General features: G+C 37.5%; 1 protein-coding gene across 1 annotated transcript in view; it reads right to left on the bottom strand.

The window, feature by feature from the left end:
* Positions 1 to 19,073, bottom strand: part of Pcca (propionyl-CoA carboxylase subunit alpha) — a 296,255-nt gene that overhangs the window by 153,508 nt on the left and 123,674 nt on the right. The window contains exon 12 of the mRNA XM_070002672.1: positions 18,786 to 18,936. Coding sequence (XP_069858773.1) covers positions 18,786 to 18,936 — 151 coding nt within the window. The remainder of the gene's footprint in view (positions 1 to 18,785; positions 18,937 to 19,073) is intronic.

Here is a 19,073-nt window from a genome sequence, read left to right on the forward strand (position 1 = left end):
AATACAATCATATTGAGTGACTAAAATGAATACATATAGTTCTATACACCTACAGCAGATAGTCACAAAACACTAGTCCTTTATGGCTCTATTTGCTATTTACATTTAATCATGTTTGAGCTGGGCCCAATGGCAACATGTCTATAGTCCCAACTACACAGGAGGCTGAGACAGGAAGACTGGTCTGAACCTAAGAGTTTGAGGCCAAGCTAACTAACATATAGAGGGTCTATCTTAATGAATAAATAAAAAGAGAACATAATTTAATTTTGTCTTGGTCATCATCAAGATGTCAACTCTTATTAGTGTCAGGATCTCCCTGCCACTCCCTCTTACTTAACTGTTGCTACCAAATTTATCTCCCCCAAAAAATAATGCCTATAAAACAAAAGTGAGAAAAATTAGGTTTTTATTAATTTCTTTTTCTCTGTCTCTCTCACTGTCTCTCTGTCTCTGTCTCTGTCTCTCTGTCTCTCTGTCTCTGTCTCTGTCTCTGTCTCTCTGTCTCTCTGTCTCTCTGTCTCTCTGTCTCTGTCTCTGTCTCTGTCTCTCTCTCTCTCTCTCTCTCTCTCTCTCTCTCTCTCTCTCTCTCTCTCTCTCTCTCTCTCTCTCTCTCTCTGTCTCTCTCTCTCTCTCTCTCTCTCTCTCTGGTGGGGGGTGGGAGGGACTAAAACTCAGGCCTGAATGCTGTCCCTGAGCTTTTTGGCTCTAAGCTAGGGCCCTACCACTTTGAGCCAGGGTACCATTTTCAGTTTTCTGGTAGTTATTTGGAGATAATTCTCACAGACTTTCCTGCCTAGGCTGGCTTCAAATAATGATCATCAGATCAGATCTCAGCCTCAAGAGTAGGTAGAATTACAGGCATGAGCCATGGGCGCCCAGCTCTTGATTAATTTCTGTATGTTTTCAGTTCAACAGTACTGTTACAAACATAGAAAAACTAAATCTTTTGGCAGTGTGTTGTAACTAAGAAAAATCACTGATTCTGCCTCATGATTCTAAAAATTACAATAAATTCTGAGACTGTCTGATACCTCATTGAATATAAGTTAGGAAGTATGATAAAACTCATGAAAATATGAGGAGATATTTACAGAATCTTGAAAGATCTTTTATTAATGATGAAGAGAAAAACAGTAACTGTGAGTAGAGAAATCCAAGAGACACCACATCACCAGTAAGCAGTGTAAGCAGGCATCTGAGTGCCACTTTGTGCCACTCACAGAAGCATCACCACAGAAGAAACATCACTGTGGAGCAATTCTCCTGCAACAATGAGTCATGGAATAACAGACAAACCTCAAATGAGGGATAGTATGCAAAACAGTGGCTTGTACTTTTGAGACATGTTAAGATCATAACTAACCCAAAGAGACTATGGAATTGTTGCAGATTAAGAAACAGTAAGAAGTATGGTATATCTTTTGTTCTTTAAAGGGTATCACAATTGTGGTATCAGCACAAGGAAGTGGAGTTGGAGAATTGAGACTTTAAGACAGTGAAGCTAAACAGTGAAACCCTGTCTCAGAGAAAGAGAAAAAGAGAAGAAAGGGGTGGAGTGAGAGCGAGAATGTAACAAACATAATATATAATTTAGAGCTATTTTGTTTTCTCATGCTATCATAAACATTCATGAGATTTACAATTTTGATCAAGTAGAAGACACTGTTGTTATGAAAAATGTTTTCCTGTTTTTAGGAAATAAAGACATACTTAGGAATAAATGGGCACAAGGCCTATAATTAGTCTGAAATGTTTCAGATAAGGAAATTAAATATGGCTATTCATCTTAGCTATACAGATATACAAAAACAGAAAATAAAGTTGATGCTAATAAAGGAAATTTAGAATAATCATTGTATTTTTGCAACTTTTCTATAAGTCTGAAATAATTGCCAAATAAAAGTTAATAAGCATAAGAGCTAAGTCACTTAAAGGTTTTTATTACATTATAAAACATAAGTAAAATAAAGGCATCTAACTTAAACACCATTCTTTGTTCTTCACTCAGAATCTTCTTACTGTGTTAAGTAAAAGTAGTTTATCCAAAAGCAGATAACCTCTTCAATGACTTAAATATTTAATAGTTTAAAGTATGTAATAGTTTAATAGTTTATTAAAATCATTATTATTAAAAATTATTATTTAATGAAAACTATTCAAATGAAAATTAATACCAAAGGAAGTCTGAGAGAGGAAAACATTATTTTTTCCATGTGGAAAGAAGCCACATGGACAAAAAATATATTAACTTAGTCATGATGAAGGGGGAGGGAAACAGGAATTATTCAAAGTTCCTTGAATGTGGGGATATTTGTCTGCAATTGTTTGGCAGCTAGAGAATAACTGCCCAAAGTAGAAGCTGAAACCTCCCTTCTAAGTATAAAATCCAACTTCCATAACCAAAATCAGACAGTATGCTGAGATATATACAATACTCCCCAAAAATATACTAGTTCAAAAATTCCACTTACATTGTATACAGGAGGCAAGAGGTATGGTGAGAAGCTGGTACAAATTTTAATATTCAAATATGTATTTAGGTTGGGGGGGGGGGGGGGGCTTGAGGCTTGAACTCTGGGCCTGGGCGCTGTCCCTCAGCTCTTCAGCTCAAGGTAAGCACTCTACCACTTGAGCCACAGTACCACTTCCAGTTTTCTGGTGGTTTATTGGAGATAGGAGTCTCACAGGCTTTTCTGCTTGGACTGGCTTTGAAACGCGATCCTCAGGTTGCAGCTTCCTGAGTAGCTAGGATTACAGATGTGAGCCACTGGCACCCAGCTCAAATAATGTTATTTTAAATACAACTTTAAATTACATCATTATTAAACCATACCAAGTCTAAAATGGCAACTATTATAAAGAGTTGGTATGGAAGTGGCACTGTGGCTCAAGCAGTAGAGCACTCACCTTGAGCTGAAGAGCGTAGGGACAGCGCCCAAGCCCAGAGTCAAGCCCCATGACCAACCACAAAAAAAAAAAAAAAGAGTTGGTATGTGAAAGCTACCTTTTATGAGCTTAACTTGGAGAGCCAACTTAGTAAAACAGTACAAATATGATTACTTGTTAAAATATGAGGAAATGGGGCTGGGAAGGTGGTAGAGTGCTTGCCTTGCATGCATGAGGCCCTGGGTTCGATTCCTCAGCACCACAAAAGCAAAAAGAAAAAAGCCGGAAGTGGCGCTGTGGCTCAAGTGGTAGAGTGCTAGCCTTGAGCTGAAGAGCTTGCTGAGGGACAGTGCCCAGGCCCAGAGTTCAGGCCCCACAACCAGACCCAAGAAGAAAAAAAAATAAGGAAATTTGTTTTAGATAAAATGAAGTTTCATAATGGCATTTTGCATAGTAGGCTTCTATTTTTTTAGTTTGTTGTTATCTAAATTGTACCTATTAAAACTCAAATTCTACCACTGAAGAATATAGGATTTTGAAGATCTAAAGTTATGATTTTGAGCCATAGGAATCAAAGATAAAAGCATGTTGGGAAATAGGCCCCAACATACCGTTCCTGTAAACTCACCTTGAAAATAATGGCTATATTGGAGAGGAGCTGTGAAAACAGTGCAGATTCTATTATGGAGCTCCCCTGTCGGTCCATACGAGAATAAACAGATGAATGGCAAACAGAATAAGGTGTTATGCAGTGAACTGTGTCCTCCTTCCCTTGAATTCTCATGTTGCACTTGTAACCCTTACTACCTCAGGATGTGACTGTTATTAACAGACAAGGTCTTTAATGAGGTAATTAAGTTTAAATGAGGTCACTACAGTGGGCCCTAATCCAGTATGACTGGAGTCTTTATAAGAAAAGATTAGTCACTGTACAACAGAAAGACCACATGAAGGCACAGAGACTGCTATGTGCAAACCAAGGAGAGAGATCTCCAAAAGAAACCAATCTCATGGATTCTGGACGTCTAGCCACCTGACCCAGAAGAAAAGAAGTGTTAATTGTTTAAGCCACTTCTATGGTACTTTGTTATGGGAGCCCTAGCAAATAAATAGAAATCAATATTAAAAAATGTAGATAAGAGTTCAGAACTCAAAAGCAGCAAAATAGTTACAACAAGCTTCAAAATAAAACTTGACTGCTTACCTATGTATTTTAGTAAACAAAACCTCTCTCGTGCAACCTTCCAATGATGAAACATGACATGAAAAACCTTAACATGCCCCACTCTTCATCCTGGCTTTCTCAGGAGATTGACTGTAAATGTTCCACAACATACCACATCTGGCTGACTCTGTCTGGCATGAGAAACCTTGCCTTTACTACTTTAAATACAATGGGGAAGAACAGGAGAGGGCATTGTGGGTCTTGAACTCAGGGTCTGGGCCCTGCCCCTGAGCTCTTTTGCTTAAGGCTGGCACTCTACCACTTTGCACCACAGCTCCACTTCCCATTTTTCTGGTGGTTAATTGGAGATGAGAGTCTCATGAACTTTCCTGCTGAGGCTGGCTTTGAATGGCAATCCTCAGATCTCAGCCTCCTGAGTAGCTAGGATTACAGGCATGAGCCACCAGCACCAGGCTACAATTTTTAAAAATAATTTTTTCCCAGATCCAAAATGTCATTCTGGTAAGAATTTTAAAAATTAGCTACAAGTCCACTTCCCTATGTAAATGCTCTTCTTTCCATTAATTATTCTTTTCAACAAAATACTCCAACTTGTTTTTCTTTAACACCTCAGTCTGGAAATTCTGAAATTTTTAACTTAGAATAGGTTTTGTCCAAAAATTGGTTGCAATTTGTGGGGGGTGGGGGGGACTTGGAATTAAAAAGAATTCTACACATGCCAGCCACACAAGTACTCTTCCACTGAGCTACAACCTCAGCCCAGAATTGCAATAATTCTTAATTTATAAATAAATAAAACAACAAAGGGCAAGAATCAAGTTGATAAAAGAGTTTCCAACTCAGACACCTATAATCCTGGAGACTCAGGAGACTGAAATATGAGGATCATGGTTCAAAGCCAGCCAGGGCAAACAAACCCTTGGGATTCTTATTTTCAATTAATCAGTAAAAAGAAGAAATTAGAGGCATGGTTCAAGGGATAAAGGGCCAGGCATCAGCAAAAACAAGCTGAACAACAACTTGAATACCTGATGTCAAGCCTCTGAACTGACACCAAAATAAAGAAAGGAAAGAGAAAGAAAAGGAAAGGAAAGGAAAGGAAAGGAAAGGAAGGAAGGAAGGAAGGAAGGAAGGAAGGAAGGAAGGAAGGAAGGAAGGAAGGAAGGAAGGAAGGAAGGAAGGAAGGAAAAAAAAAGACAGACTTGAGTTCCCCAGTAGTAAGCAACAAATGTTCCAACCCTCACTAAATTTCTACCAAGAATATTATATACCAGTTTAACAGGATGCACAGATTTTCCTAAAGCTCACTAGAAAGAACTAGATAATCTCAGGTTAGCTACTGCTGCTCTGGGAAGATGGAAGGCCAGCAAGACCCAAATACTTTTGTTTTGTTTTGTTTTTTGGTCCGGTTGTGGGGCCTGAACTCTGGACCTGGGCACTGTCCCTCAGCTCTTCAGCTCAAAGCTAGCACTCTACCACTGAGCCACAGCGCCACTTCTGGATTTTTTCTTTTTTCTTTTTCTTTTTTTTTTTTTTTTTTGCTTATGTGGTGCTGAGGAATCGAACCCAGGGCTTCAGGCATGCAAGGCAAGTACTCTACCACTGAGCTACCTTCCCAGCCCAAGACTCAAATACTTAATTTAAACTCCATACTTCTCTAGATCACCAGTCACTGAGAATCTGAGAGTGTGGAAACACCAAGATTTGGAGGAAAAGCAAAAGTCAAGAACTTACAATACGCTAGCTCTTTTGTAATCTACACAAAACCCAGAGATTCGTTTCAAATAATTCTAGGGCAAGATGTAAACGGAACAGGTGGTAAAGACACCTTGGCACAAAGTGATCCATGAACCTAGAGGAGAAAATTGTTAAAAGTTTCATTGTATTAAGTCCCTGGTCAAAGAATCTCTTTGTCAGTGAATACAAGTAGTCAGTAAAATTTAGCTGAAATCTGTTCTGGTGATGAGAGATGAGGAGAATTCTAGAAAACATATGTTCTCCCATTCCTCAGGGGGAAACTGCTGCATCTTCAACCACCTGAAGGACTGCCAAACAACTATAATTGAACTTAGTCCCAATAATCTAAATACAACCAGATCAAAGTCAAGAGAACAAAACAACCATAAAACCATTCAGAATTATGATCACAAAAGTCAAACAAAATAAAGAAGTTAAAGGACAGAGCAAGGAAAAGGGATTTTTCCAGAAATATGTCAAGGACAATTAAAACTTTCAATGGTATATTGGCACTAGTGAACCATGCTTGTAATCCTACTTATGCAAAAGGTTGAGATGTGAGGTTCCTTGGTCAACAACAGCCCAGGAAAGAAAGTTCATGAGTTTCTTACCTCCAATTAACTAGCAAAAAGCTGGAAGTGAAGGTAAAGCTCAAGTGGTAGTGTTTTGAGCAAAACAGATAAGGAACAGTGCTCAAGCCCTGAGTTTAAATCCCAGTACACATACATACATTCACACACACACACACACACACACACACACACACACACACACACACGAGAAAAACTTCAATAGTCACAGTGAACATATGTATACATACAATACACATACATACACACAGATTCTTTTTAGATAACCTGACAGAACGTAAGTACAAAATAACAGTAGTCATGAGAGAAAAATTAAGCAATAACAGGGTATCCAGAAGAAAGAAAGTAGTATATAATAACAGAAGATATTTCCTCTAAAATTAACAATCTGTTAAATCTGTACACTAGGGGCTAGAGATGTAGCTCATTGGTAGGGTACCTGCCTGGCATACTCAAGGGGCTGAGTTTGGTTGCCAGCACATATACTTCACTCCACCTTCCAAAAAAAAAAAAAACACCTGTGTGTATTGAAAAAGAACATGGGGAAAAGGGCAGGATTGATGAATAGAAACAAATACTCAGATATGTCCTGACTGGAAAAATACAAATTCCTGAATTCCAATGATAACAAAAACTGGGCCTGCTTCCAAATAGCAAAGACACGCCTACAGTGGAAAAGAAATTAGGATGACTTCAGAATACTAGAAACTAAAATACAATGAATAACTGAAGACATGAACAGAAACTCATGAATTCTATACTCCTTCAAAATACTATTCCCTTTCCTGGTCTAAAGAAATTTATTTGGACCACTTGCCAGTGGCTCCAACCTATTCTGGAGGCTGAGACCTGGAAGAAAACAGTTAAAAGCAAGATTAGGCAGAAAAGCCCACCTGATTCTATTTCCAGTTACCTATCAAAATACTACACTGGAAGCATGGCTCAGTAGGTAAAGACAGAAAAAATATAATAAAGAATGAAAGAAGTACCCCTGTGTATGCATATATGTGCACAAACATATTTATGTGAGTTTAAAAACAAGACTTTGGATATGGGATTGGTAAACTGCATAGGAAGGCCAAAACAGATTAAAAGTATAGAATTATCTTAGCAAATCTTCAGTGTTGGAAAGATAGGATAAACTAGTTATATCTTGATTACAAATAACTGTCTGATTAAGACATAAATAGAACATAAAAAGAATCAACAAGAATCATTAGTAACTTAATTCATGCAAAAAGGGGGGGAAAGGAAAAATAGCAAGTATTCTTAATTTTAAGCCAGAAATAAAAATATTAAGAGCACATATTAATGAGAAGTAATCTGGGCAACATATGTATTTAATTCTATCTACTAAGCAGGCTATGAGATATGTGGAATGATAGTTGGAGGCCAGTCCATGCAGCAAAGTCTGTTAGATTCCATCTCCAAGAATAATCAGCAAAAGCCCAGGTAGGAGGTATGGCTCAAGTGGGAGGGCACCAACAAGACAAGCAAGCCAAGTAAGTGCAAGGCCCTGAGTTCAAATCTCAATACTACCAGAAAAATGAAGACTAAGTTGTCATACTAGAAACATGTCAGATTAGGAGTTTTTTTTTAAATTAAGTTTAGAAAACAATTAAAATAATTATAAAGAAGGCTTTAAATAATCAAGCAAATAAAAAATTAAGAGAAGCTTCTACGTGACAGAAATTTAACATTAACAGGAATTTAACATTACAGCCTTTAAAAAGTATATTATAGGGTGAACCAATTCAGCAGTGATACTAGGCACTATGTTGGAAATGAACTATACAACCCGGGAGAGGAGTGGGGGAAGAAAATGAGGGAGGGGGTGACACTGTTCAAAAAGATGACCTGACTTATGGAACTGAAACCCTTCTGTATATCACCTCTACAATTTTTTTAAATGATACTATATTATGACAAAAGACACTGGACTGATGTTGCATAGTGCTGAACCTACATATCAAAATCTATTACTATGCAAAGTAAACAGGAGAAATGCAAAGAAGATTTAAAGCTATATAACAAAGTAGTCACATTACATTATATAATATCTGATATTTGGGTTAAAGTACTCTAGCCAAGTGAGAAAAATGCAAAGAAAATCATTCAGAAGATAACAGTTGCAAAGCAAGCATGAATCTAGGTCACAAGGTCCTAGAACTTTCTCAGACCTCTCGTGCAAACACCTGTGTTTACTATGAGGACAAGAAAGATTTCATAAGTCTAACTTGGGGAGAAAAAGAAAAAAAAAGGAAAAAGGAAAAGTAGATAAAAAAAGAGAGAAAGAAGGTTAAGAGGAAAGTAAGAAAGAAGGAAAGAAATTCAAGAATAACTTGGACACAAGTAAAGTTTGGTTACCCTAAACATTTTTACCCAAATGAAATATGACTCATAAAGATGTGTAACAGGATTTAGAAAGAGACATATGAAGTTGTTCATCATATATAGTATCATTATATAGTATAAAAATTTAACAAAAATGTATGCTTAGCTGTAGAGTTCTGGTATATACCCTTCCCTCTACCCCAGTTTCCCTACAAAGAATGTGTGATGCTTTGTTTTTAATTAAAGCCTATAGTTTACATTACAGCTTACCTTAGTCTTGTATACACACTTTATGGTATTGACAAATGTATAATGAGCTACACCTCTCATGACATTTCTAATCCAGAATTCTACATTCAAAATACCAGCAGAAAACCCAGACTTCTGTCTCTCAACAATGCTAGCTGTTCCTAGCCCAAAGCTGAGGCTTTCAATCAACCTCCCACCAAGAGTCCAAAAAGTCTGGCTGGAATGACCTCTTTGGTTTGTTTTGTACATTTTGGTAGTTACTCAAGGTTCAGACAGGGTCAAAAAGCCAGCAAAATGTTAATTCAACATTATTTCAATCCCTAAAATTCTACACCAAAGTGAAATGTTTTTCAAATGCAAAGACAGACTTATTACTTACTCATCTAACAGTCCAGATAAGAAATTATGCAGTATCCATGGGCATGGCTAAAATATAAATTTATGATTTTTTAAAAGTCTAATCACAGACATATTAAAATAAAAAACTTACTTATCATGAAACTACTATTGCATTCTCACAGAAACCACTAAAGCAAGTCACAAAAGTGACAAGGAATCTCTGGAACATCCATGCCTACAGATAAGAGAACAGACATTACTATAATGTGATCTAGTAACAAAAGTAGCAAAACAGAGTGTTAGGGAAGCAGAGAACTGAATGAAATTATGTCAATTTGTATTAGTTTTAGAAAAAGGAGAAACAATATATTTTTTAAAGGATACTTTAGGAATTAATATCTGCAAAAAATTAGGAGCATTTATCTCATAGTTCAGCAACTGCATCATTTTAGTTTCCTTAGTTAAATATAAATTTAGTAAGCTAATTTATAACATGAAAAAATAAATGAGAAAAACACACTTGTCTTGAACACTCTTTTATAATATACAGCTATAATATCTAAAATGGTATGGTACCAGCACATGAATAAAAAGTGTAATAAAGAAAAAAGTAACAGCTACACAAGTACATGAAAATTCAGTATGTAAAGAAGATGATACTTTCAATTAGTGAGAAGAAATTGATTATTCAATTATGGTTGGAACAATCAGGTAAACAATTTTAAATAATAAATTCTATATGTAAAGAAACACAAAATAAGCCAGGCGCTGGTGGCTCATGCCTGTAATCCTAGCTACTCAGGAGGCTGAGATCTGAGGATCGCAGTTCAAAGCCAGCCCGGGCAGGAGAGACCGTGAGACTCCTATCTCCAATAAACCACCAGAAAACCAGAAGTGGCACTGTAGCTCAAGTGGTAGAGCGCTCGCCTTGAGCTGAAGAGCTGAGGGACAGCTCCCAGGCCCAGAGTTCAAGCCCCACGACCGACAAAAAAAAAAAAAAAAAAGAAACACAAAATAAACAGAAGAAAACAAAGGAGAAAAATGTTTGATTTAATCATCAAACATTGCTTAGAAAAACTCAAAATATGTCATACTAACAAACCATCTAGCAGAAAAGATTTAAAAGTTCAAACTTACAAATAAGTTACTGCAAGAAAAAAAATACACACATACGCACATATATATACACACATGTGTATATATATAGACATATAGATATATATCTATATACACAAAGTTAAAAAGATAGGTAATAGACAAGAAAAATTACTTATATATCTTGTCAGGCCCTGATGGTTCACATCTGTAATCCTAGCTACTCAGGGGGCTAAGATGTAAGGATCACGCTCAAAGCTAGCCCAGACAGGAAAGTCCATGAGACTCTAATCTCCAAATAACCCCTAAAGCTAAAAGTGGAGATGTGTCTCAAGGGATAGAGCATTAGCCTTGAGCAGAAAAAGCTCAGGGGCAGTACCTAGACTCTGAGTTCAAGCCCTAGGACTGGCAAGAAAGAAAGGAAAGAAAGGAAGGAAGGAAGGAAAGAAAGAAAGAAAGAAAGAAAGAAAGAAAGAAAGAAAGAAAGAAAGAAAGAAAGAAAGAAAGAAAGAAAGAGAGAGAGAGAGAGAGAGAGAGAGAGAAAGAAAGAAAGAAAGAAAGAAAGAAAGAAAGAAAGAAAGAAAGAAAGAAAGAAAGAAAGAAAGAAAGAAAGGAAAGAAGAAAGAAAGAAAGAGAGAGAGAGAGAGAAAAAGAGAGAGAGAAAGAGAGAGAAAGAGAAAGAGAAAGAAAGAAAGAAAGAAAGGAAGGAAGGAAGGAAGGAAGGAAGGAAGGAAGGAAGGAAGGAAGGAAGGAAGGAAGGAAGGAAGGAAGACAGGCAGGCAGGCAGGCAGGCAGGCAAGAAACCAAAGCAAAGCAAAGCAAGAGGAAGGGAGGGAGGGAAAGAAGGAAAGAAGGAAAGAAAGGACCGAAGGAAGGAAGGAAGGAAGGAAGCAAGGAAGGAAGGAAGGAAGGAAGGAAGGAAGGAAGGAAGGAAGGAAGGAAGGAAGGAAGGAAATGAGAAAAATCTTTTATCTTGCTTTTCTGTCTGTATTCATCTGTTTGTTTGATCCCACCTTGGGCCAGGTAATAGTTTCTGAATCAGAGAATAGAATAACTGTTAGCAGAGCATCATAACATCATTCTCCAGATGGCAATCCCTCATGGATAATTATGTGGTAATGGCCTGACGTTTCTACCCATGCACAGAGATGTGCATATACCATGGGACCAGAATTCCCAATCTACTACACTCCTGGCTTACATGAGAGATGCAGAAATATCCTCAACATCAGAAAGAGTGGAGAGATAAAGAGGAAGAGGAAGAGGAAGAAGAAGAGGAGGAGGAGGAGGAGGAGAGGGAGGAGGAGGAAGAAGAGGAGGAGGAGGAGGAGGAGGAGGAGGAGGAGGAGGAGGAGGAGGAGGAGGAGGAGGAGGCGGCGGCGAAAGGAAGTAAGGAAGATATTTTTCTCTTTTCTATTCAGGTGAAATAGAAGGTCTCCATTTATCTATGTCGACTGTCAATAAATGACTCTGAAAAAAAAAAACATTCTTTCCAGAGCTCTCCATTTTTAGGACCATTGTCCCTTCATCAGATGCCAGATGACTTTATTCAGAAATGCATTCTCCTATGGAAACATGAAAATATCCATGGAACATTGTTTCCTGATACACATGGAAAAGACTAATTTTCTTTAAAAAAAAAAAAAAAAAAAAGAGAGCAGCTCCAAATAAATAAAAAACCAAAAAGAGTAGGAGTCAATGCGCAGAACTGAAAACTCAAGGGAATCTAAGAAAAAAAATTCAAACCTGATTCATACAAGGAAATAAAAATATACCTTTTTTTTAAAACTATCATACAAAGATCAAAAAGTAAAAAGATCACTTTTGGCCAGAGAAAAAACACAAGGTCTCCCACAAAAGGCATCTTGATAATACTTAAATTAAGTTACAAAATACATATTCTTTTACCTAGAAATTCTGTATGAACATGAAATTGGTGATAGAAAGGATTGTTGATAATGGTACTACTTTGTAATAGAAAATTACTGAAAAAAAAATCAACAATAAATTAGTAAAATTGTATGATTGGATAGAATATAGTCATTAACATGAAGACAAATATGCCACACTCTTGAAGATACAGTGTTAATTAAAACAAAGATTATTTCTACAGAGGAAAATTAATGGTTGTGATTTTTAAAAATGTCAGGGTAGTGTGAGTATAGCTCAGTGGCAGAATAAACACTTAGTATACATAAGGCTAGGTTCTATCCCTAGTACCAAAAAAATAAACGGTATGGAGAGTTACTTTTGCATTGTATGTTCTTTTGAACTGTTTAGATTTTGGTTTTTTGTTTGTTTTTTTGTCAGTCCTGGGGCTTGAACTCAGGGCCTGGACACTGTCCCTTTTGCTCAAGGCTAGCACTCTACCACTTAAGCCACAGTACCCGGCTTTTTTATGTGGTACTAGGGAATTGAACCAAAGGCTTCACGCATGCTAGACAGGCATTCTACCACTAAGCCACATTCCCAGTCTGAATTGTTTAGATTTTTTTTAAACCAAGTGTTACCAATTCTGAGTCCATTCCACAAAATAGAAAAATAAAATTACTCAAGCAAAACTATATAGACTTCATTAAAATACTATTTAATAAATTGTATTTTAATAGAGTAATTTCCATTTACCCATCTTTCAAATGCAGAGGAAGAGTGACATGAGTGAGTGAGATGATGAGAGGAAAAAGATGAGTGCGGATTTGTAGGTGGATGGACATTTGAGTGTTCGCTGTAAGAGTGCAAAGCTGGACTGGTAGCACATACCTATAATCTAGCAGCTTAGGAAGCTGAGCCAGGAAGAACACAAGTTTATGACCAGATTGGACTACATCGGACTGTGCCAGCAAAGGAAGCAACATGACATTCAGGGGAAAAAAGAAGATTCTATCTAACGCTTTCAAATAAACATGCACTGGCAAAAAGACAGGCTGAGGAAAGCTGACTAGGGCCCCAAAAGGAACTTGTATTGTGAGACTAAACCATTTGAATTTTCTATTTAAGCCACAGAAAAAGTGACTTAAAATTGAAAACCAAATATGTTGGAGGATAGCATAGGTAATTGTATGACATAAACTCTAACCAGACTGAGAACAAAGCCAGACAATGGATCCAAGTATTCAGGCACGGAACTTGGATACTTTCTCAGCAGTCCATCTCTTTATGGAGAAGCTCTGTTTGTTTCTTCACATTTCACTGTTAAGGAAATTAGCAAAGTTAAGATGGTATGCTATTCACAAGAAAAAATACACAAATCTGAAACTGGAAAAAGTGGCAGTTCAATCAGGAAATTTCAAGAGAATAGGGGAGGAAATTATAGCCCTCCAGGTTCAAACTGAAACACTAATTAGAGACAAGATATATCTTAGGAGCTAAAGAATTTGGTGAGTGTGCCTTAGGCATGATAATTTAAGGTTAGTAAAAAAATGTGAAAGAGAAATTCTGCTGTTAAATAACATTTCAATTGTTTAAAAAATATCAGAGACTGGGCACTGGAGGTTCATACCTGTAATCCTAGCTAGTCAGGAGGCTAAGATTTGAGGATAATAATTTAAAGCCAGCTCAGGCAGCAAAGTCCATGAAACTCTGATCCCCAATGAACCACCAGAAAATGGGAAGCAGAGCTGTGGTAGAGCAACTGCCTTGAGCAAAATTGCCCAGGGACAGTGCCTAGGCCCTGAGTTCAATCCCCATGACAAAACAAAACAAAACGAACACCAGAAAGAAATCTTTATGAGAATGTCGTTACCAACACTACAAAGTCCATGCTTGGTTCTTGAACCAATTCCCATTTATTGAATGAGAATATGATCTATCATGATGAATCTCCTGTACACAAATGCATTCTATAAAGATTAAATTTTCTCCTGATAACTGAGAGTCACAGTCACTGCTAGTAAATACAAGGGAGATAAGAAATATGACTAGTCATCAGAGGAGAGAAATCTATCAGAGTGATACTAATAGCACAAAATTTGGGACTGACAAAGCTAGTTTGATTTTGTCCCTGGAACTTACAGGTAACTTTTTTTTAAGTTATAAAACCTGGCTGTCAAGTTACCTAGAATATAAAACAGGTAACTAAGTGATTTTAACTTTACTATATAGAACTATTTGATACAAGTATCAAGCATTAAATCTTATACCAAAAATGACTGTGTGGACAAACTTATTGATAAGACATATAAGACATGAACAAATGGAGGAACAAGAAAGAAGCAAGAGCTGGCATGATAATGCATACTACCTAACCTGGAGACTGAAGCCACATTACTTGAGTTCACGACTAACGTGGGTAACATAATACAATGAGACCCTATATCCAACAAAACAAAGAAAACAAAACCTACAAAAACATAACAATCTATGTTTAAACGATTGTAAATCCCATAAATACATACATCAATCAGGCAATCTTGTATCTCTTGTGTGTGGGATAAAAGACAAATGTTTAGCCAACCTTTGAAGCCAGAAAAAGAAAAGTCCTCAAGACTTCATTTTCAATTAATCAGCAAACGCTGGCGGGTTGGAGTAAACAGAGCAGTGGTAGAGTGCCAGCTGTGAGCAAGCCAGCCAAGAAAGTTGAGCCTCTGAGTTCCAACCTCCAGTATAAAGAAGTTTTGTTCACCTTGAATTTCCTTCATCATCATATCACAAGCTTTTACTCTCATTGTGAAATGATAAGTCTCTAATTGCTTTTTATCTTTTTCTTTTTTTTCTTTTTTTTTTTTTTTTTGTCGGTCATGGGGCTTGAACTCTGTGCCTGAGCGCTGTCCCTCAGCTCTTCAGCTCAAGGTGAGTGCTCTACCACTTGAGCTACAGCGCCACTTCCAGTTTTCTAGTGGTTTATTGGTTTATTCCTGCCCTGGCTGGCTTTGAACTGTGATCCTCAGAATCTCAGCCTCCTGAGTAGCTAGGATTACAGGCATGAGCCACCAGCACCCAGCTTCTAATTGCTTTTAATAAATGTTTTCCCAACTAGCTATCTAATACACACACACACACACACACACACACACACACACACACACACACACACGCACACACACGCACACACACGCACGCACACACAAATGATAATTTTAATCAAAGTCAAATTTACCTCCAGAAGCCAAATTCTGTCACTTCTAAAACATTTTTGCAAGTATAGGATGCAGTTTTAATCAGCAAGTACTGAATTAATAACTATATAAATCTTACAAATAGTTAGAATATTTATCTCAAATACATCTTAATACATTGTTTTAATGTAGTCTAAATGCATATGCATACATGCACCTGAGAAAAACTTTTTTAAAAATCTAAGAAAGCCAGGTACTGGTAGCTTATGCTACTCAGGAGGCTGAGATCTGAGGATCACTGAGGATCACAGTTCAAAGCCAGCCCAGGCAGGAAAGTCTGTGAGACTCTATCTCCAATAAACTATTAGAAAACTGGAAGTGGCACTGTGGCTCAAGTGGTAGAACACTCGCCTTGAGCTGAAGAGCTGAGGGACAGCACCCAAGCCCAAGAATGCAGGGACAGTGCCTGCCAATCTCACCAAAAATAGCCAGATAATGTGGGATAATACTTTCAAAGAGTTGGGAAAAAAAGTACTAACCAAATTAAGAATTCTAAGAAAAGTAACAATTGCCAACAAAAGAGATTTTGGCATAAGTAAATACTTAAACCCAAATTTAAGAATATTTAAATTCAAATATACTAAGCCAGGCACAGTAGTATATTTGCTGTCCCAGCTGCTTGGAAGGCTGAAGCAGGAGAATCCCTTGAGCCCAGGAGTTTGAGGTTGCCCTGAAAACATAGTAGAACCCCTTCTCAAAAAAAAAAAAAAAAAAGCTCTGCCATTCTATCAAAGATCAGAGCTTATGGTAGGCAACTTTCTATGGAGCAAATGGTCCAAGTATAAGAAATAGCTACAAAAATTATACATTACTTATGAAGAAATGTATAATATCTCAACACAGAGGAAAAGAATGAACAAAAAGATAACCATTAAGAAAGCAGCAGAGCCTATCTTGGCTCAGATCTCTCACTGGGGAAAGAGTAGGACAATTAAAGAAACCTACTTTATGGTCACAAGGACTGACCAGAGGAAGCAGTAGTTAAACAGAAGTGCAGACAGCCATGGCTCTCAAAATGAACTTAGAGCTTCTACACCACTTGTGGTCAGGACCTTGTGAAAGCTGCTGATGACTGCAAAATGGGTGCCCTCTCTGCGGAAATCAGTAGGCAGAGGGGATGAGGGCCAGCAAGTGTTAATGGCCAGCACGTGTCACGGGCCAGCAGTTCATGTTGCCATACCACATCCTATGGAGCTGTCCACCAGCCCACTTCTCCAAGAGGCCCAACATATTCTTCTAAGCACAGGACCTTCCGCTCTCAGAAAGGACTTCCCAGATAATCTTGGGGAACTATTGAAGGGGGAGAACACCAAACCAAGGGACAGAGAAGAGGAAATATCCTTCCTGCCACTACTCCCGCCATTAACAAGGGTCCAGCAACAAGAAAGAAGAGTCCATTTCTGAGGAAGACACATAAGCATGAGGATGGAAATAGGAAACGAAAAAAAAAAAAAACCACAAAAATCACAATTAACAATGTATATAAAGGATAATCGTAGCATCCATAACAAAAAAAGCCTTACTCAGCTTCTGTCTGGGGTGACTCAATATTCCCTTGCAAGCCCCACTAACCATGTAAAGAAAGAAGAGATGAGCCCATTTGGGAGCTTAAGCATGATTTATTTCAGCCTCTACTATTAGCTGTCTACTACCCACCCAGACCAGTACCAGGAAACCACTCATCTATTTATGCCACGGTACACCAAATGTGTTTTAGAAACCGTGTACTAGATTGAGTAGAATTTCCTGAAAATTCATGTCCACCCAGAACCTATGGGTGGGACCTTATTTGGAAATAGAGTCTTAGCAGAAGTAAATAAGGTAAGGTGACACTAGAGTGATCACTAAGTCCATATGACTGATGTCCTTATAGAAAAAGAGAAAAGGAAACTACTGTGCACTGGAGGTGCACAGATGACAATGAAAAAACTTAGGCTGCCACAAACCAAGGAGAAACCAAGGAGTAACCAGGACTGTTAGCCATCACCACAAACCAGTAGAGGCCTGTAAGATTCCCTACGGGTACCCATGATGTGAGACTTTGAAACCCTAAACTGTGAGACAAAAACCTGTTGTGTTTAACTACCCAGTTTATGATCATTCATTCTGGTAGCCCTAGCAAACAAGAGAAATACCAAAAAAAAAAAAAAAAGGAAACAAAGTAGCTACAGAAATTAAATAGATAAATGAATGCTGGCATTTTCTTCAAAGAAGTATCATACCAGGATTACATAAAGCAATCTGTTTGAATCAGACAAATAAAATGTTAAAGCCAGGCAAAAAAAAAAGAATAAACATGATATGATCCTATCCATTAAAAAATTTTTAAAGATAAGGGAACAGACAAAACTTCTGTGCTCATAATTCAAAGGAAGAACTATATGGAGACCCAAAAAACTGTTAAAAATTCAGTCAGAATAGGAGACAATTCTAGAAAAGATGAAGGAGAATAACTAAAAGGGAGAAGGAAGAAGAGGAAAAAGGGAAGGAAGAAGAAGGAGAAGACAAGGGAGAAGAGAAAGAAGAAAAGAGAGGGGGAGGAGGAAGAGTAGCAGCTGTAGATGCACTAACTTCATAATTCTAGATACAATTGATAGCTGAATGGTTTTTTGCTTTAAGCTAATTTATTCAACAATTCACTTAGGTACTGTGTATTATTCTGAATGTGTGTAATTCATATTTTAAATAGGAGAATAAAAGGAAAAAGAAAGGGAAGAAAGCCACCTGTCTTAGCACCTACTTGACTGGAACTAATAAAGTACATCTTCAAGACTACAGACTGCCACTAGATTTCTCTAACTCGGCCAGAGGTAGCAAAACTCAAATACTTAGCTGTAGGAGTTAGTCTCAGGAGTCTATCCTAGGTTTCCTCCCTTCTTCCAGTCTTTACAAAATCTGCAATCACTTAATTCCCTTCTGCTCATAGTATCTACAGTAGCTTCTCTTAACAAAAAATGAATCCTTGCAAATACAGTTCAGTCTGAAAGGTTTAAAACCAAACCAAAGGAGAATTTAACAGAAAGTATTAATAGTAACAAAGCAGAAGGACTAGAAATTGACCTTTAAATTCACAGGACACATCTCTCCCCTTTGACAGATGCCTGCATAATAATAAAAACTAGAAAAATAATAATAATAATAAAAACTAGATGTTTACTTAAGTTCTGAAGCCAATTTTTAACTTTATTAAAAGGGTGGGTAAGGAAGGGTAAAGCCAGAAGTACAGAGAAGAGCAGACACTGCTGCTGTTACCTGGAGTCTCGTATTCATTTCCAAGAAGTAAAAATTCTTCCTCGAGTCTACAAGAAACTCCACAGTTCCAGCAGAGGAATATTTCACTGCTTTGGCAAGAGCCACGGCTTGTTCTCCCATTGCTCTTCGAGTCTTAGGATCCAAAAAAGTGCTGCAAATACAAAAAGCACCAGTCTGCACTCAGAACAAAAATCAAGATATGCTTTATGTGCATTATACAAAATTTCCTTGCTCAACTTGAGTTCATAATGTTATGTTTATCTATGCTATTTGCCCATTTCTCTACTA

The sequence above is a fragment of the Dipodomys merriami genome, unplaced genomic scaffold (assembly GCF_024711535.1).
Source record: "Dipodomys merriami isolate MVZ:Mamm:240054 unplaced genomic scaffold, mDipMer1.0.p SCAF_6, whole genome shotgun sequence".
NCBI classification, from domain to species: Eukaryota; Metazoa; Chordata; class Mammalia; order Rodentia; family Heteromyidae; genus Dipodomys; species Dipodomys merriami.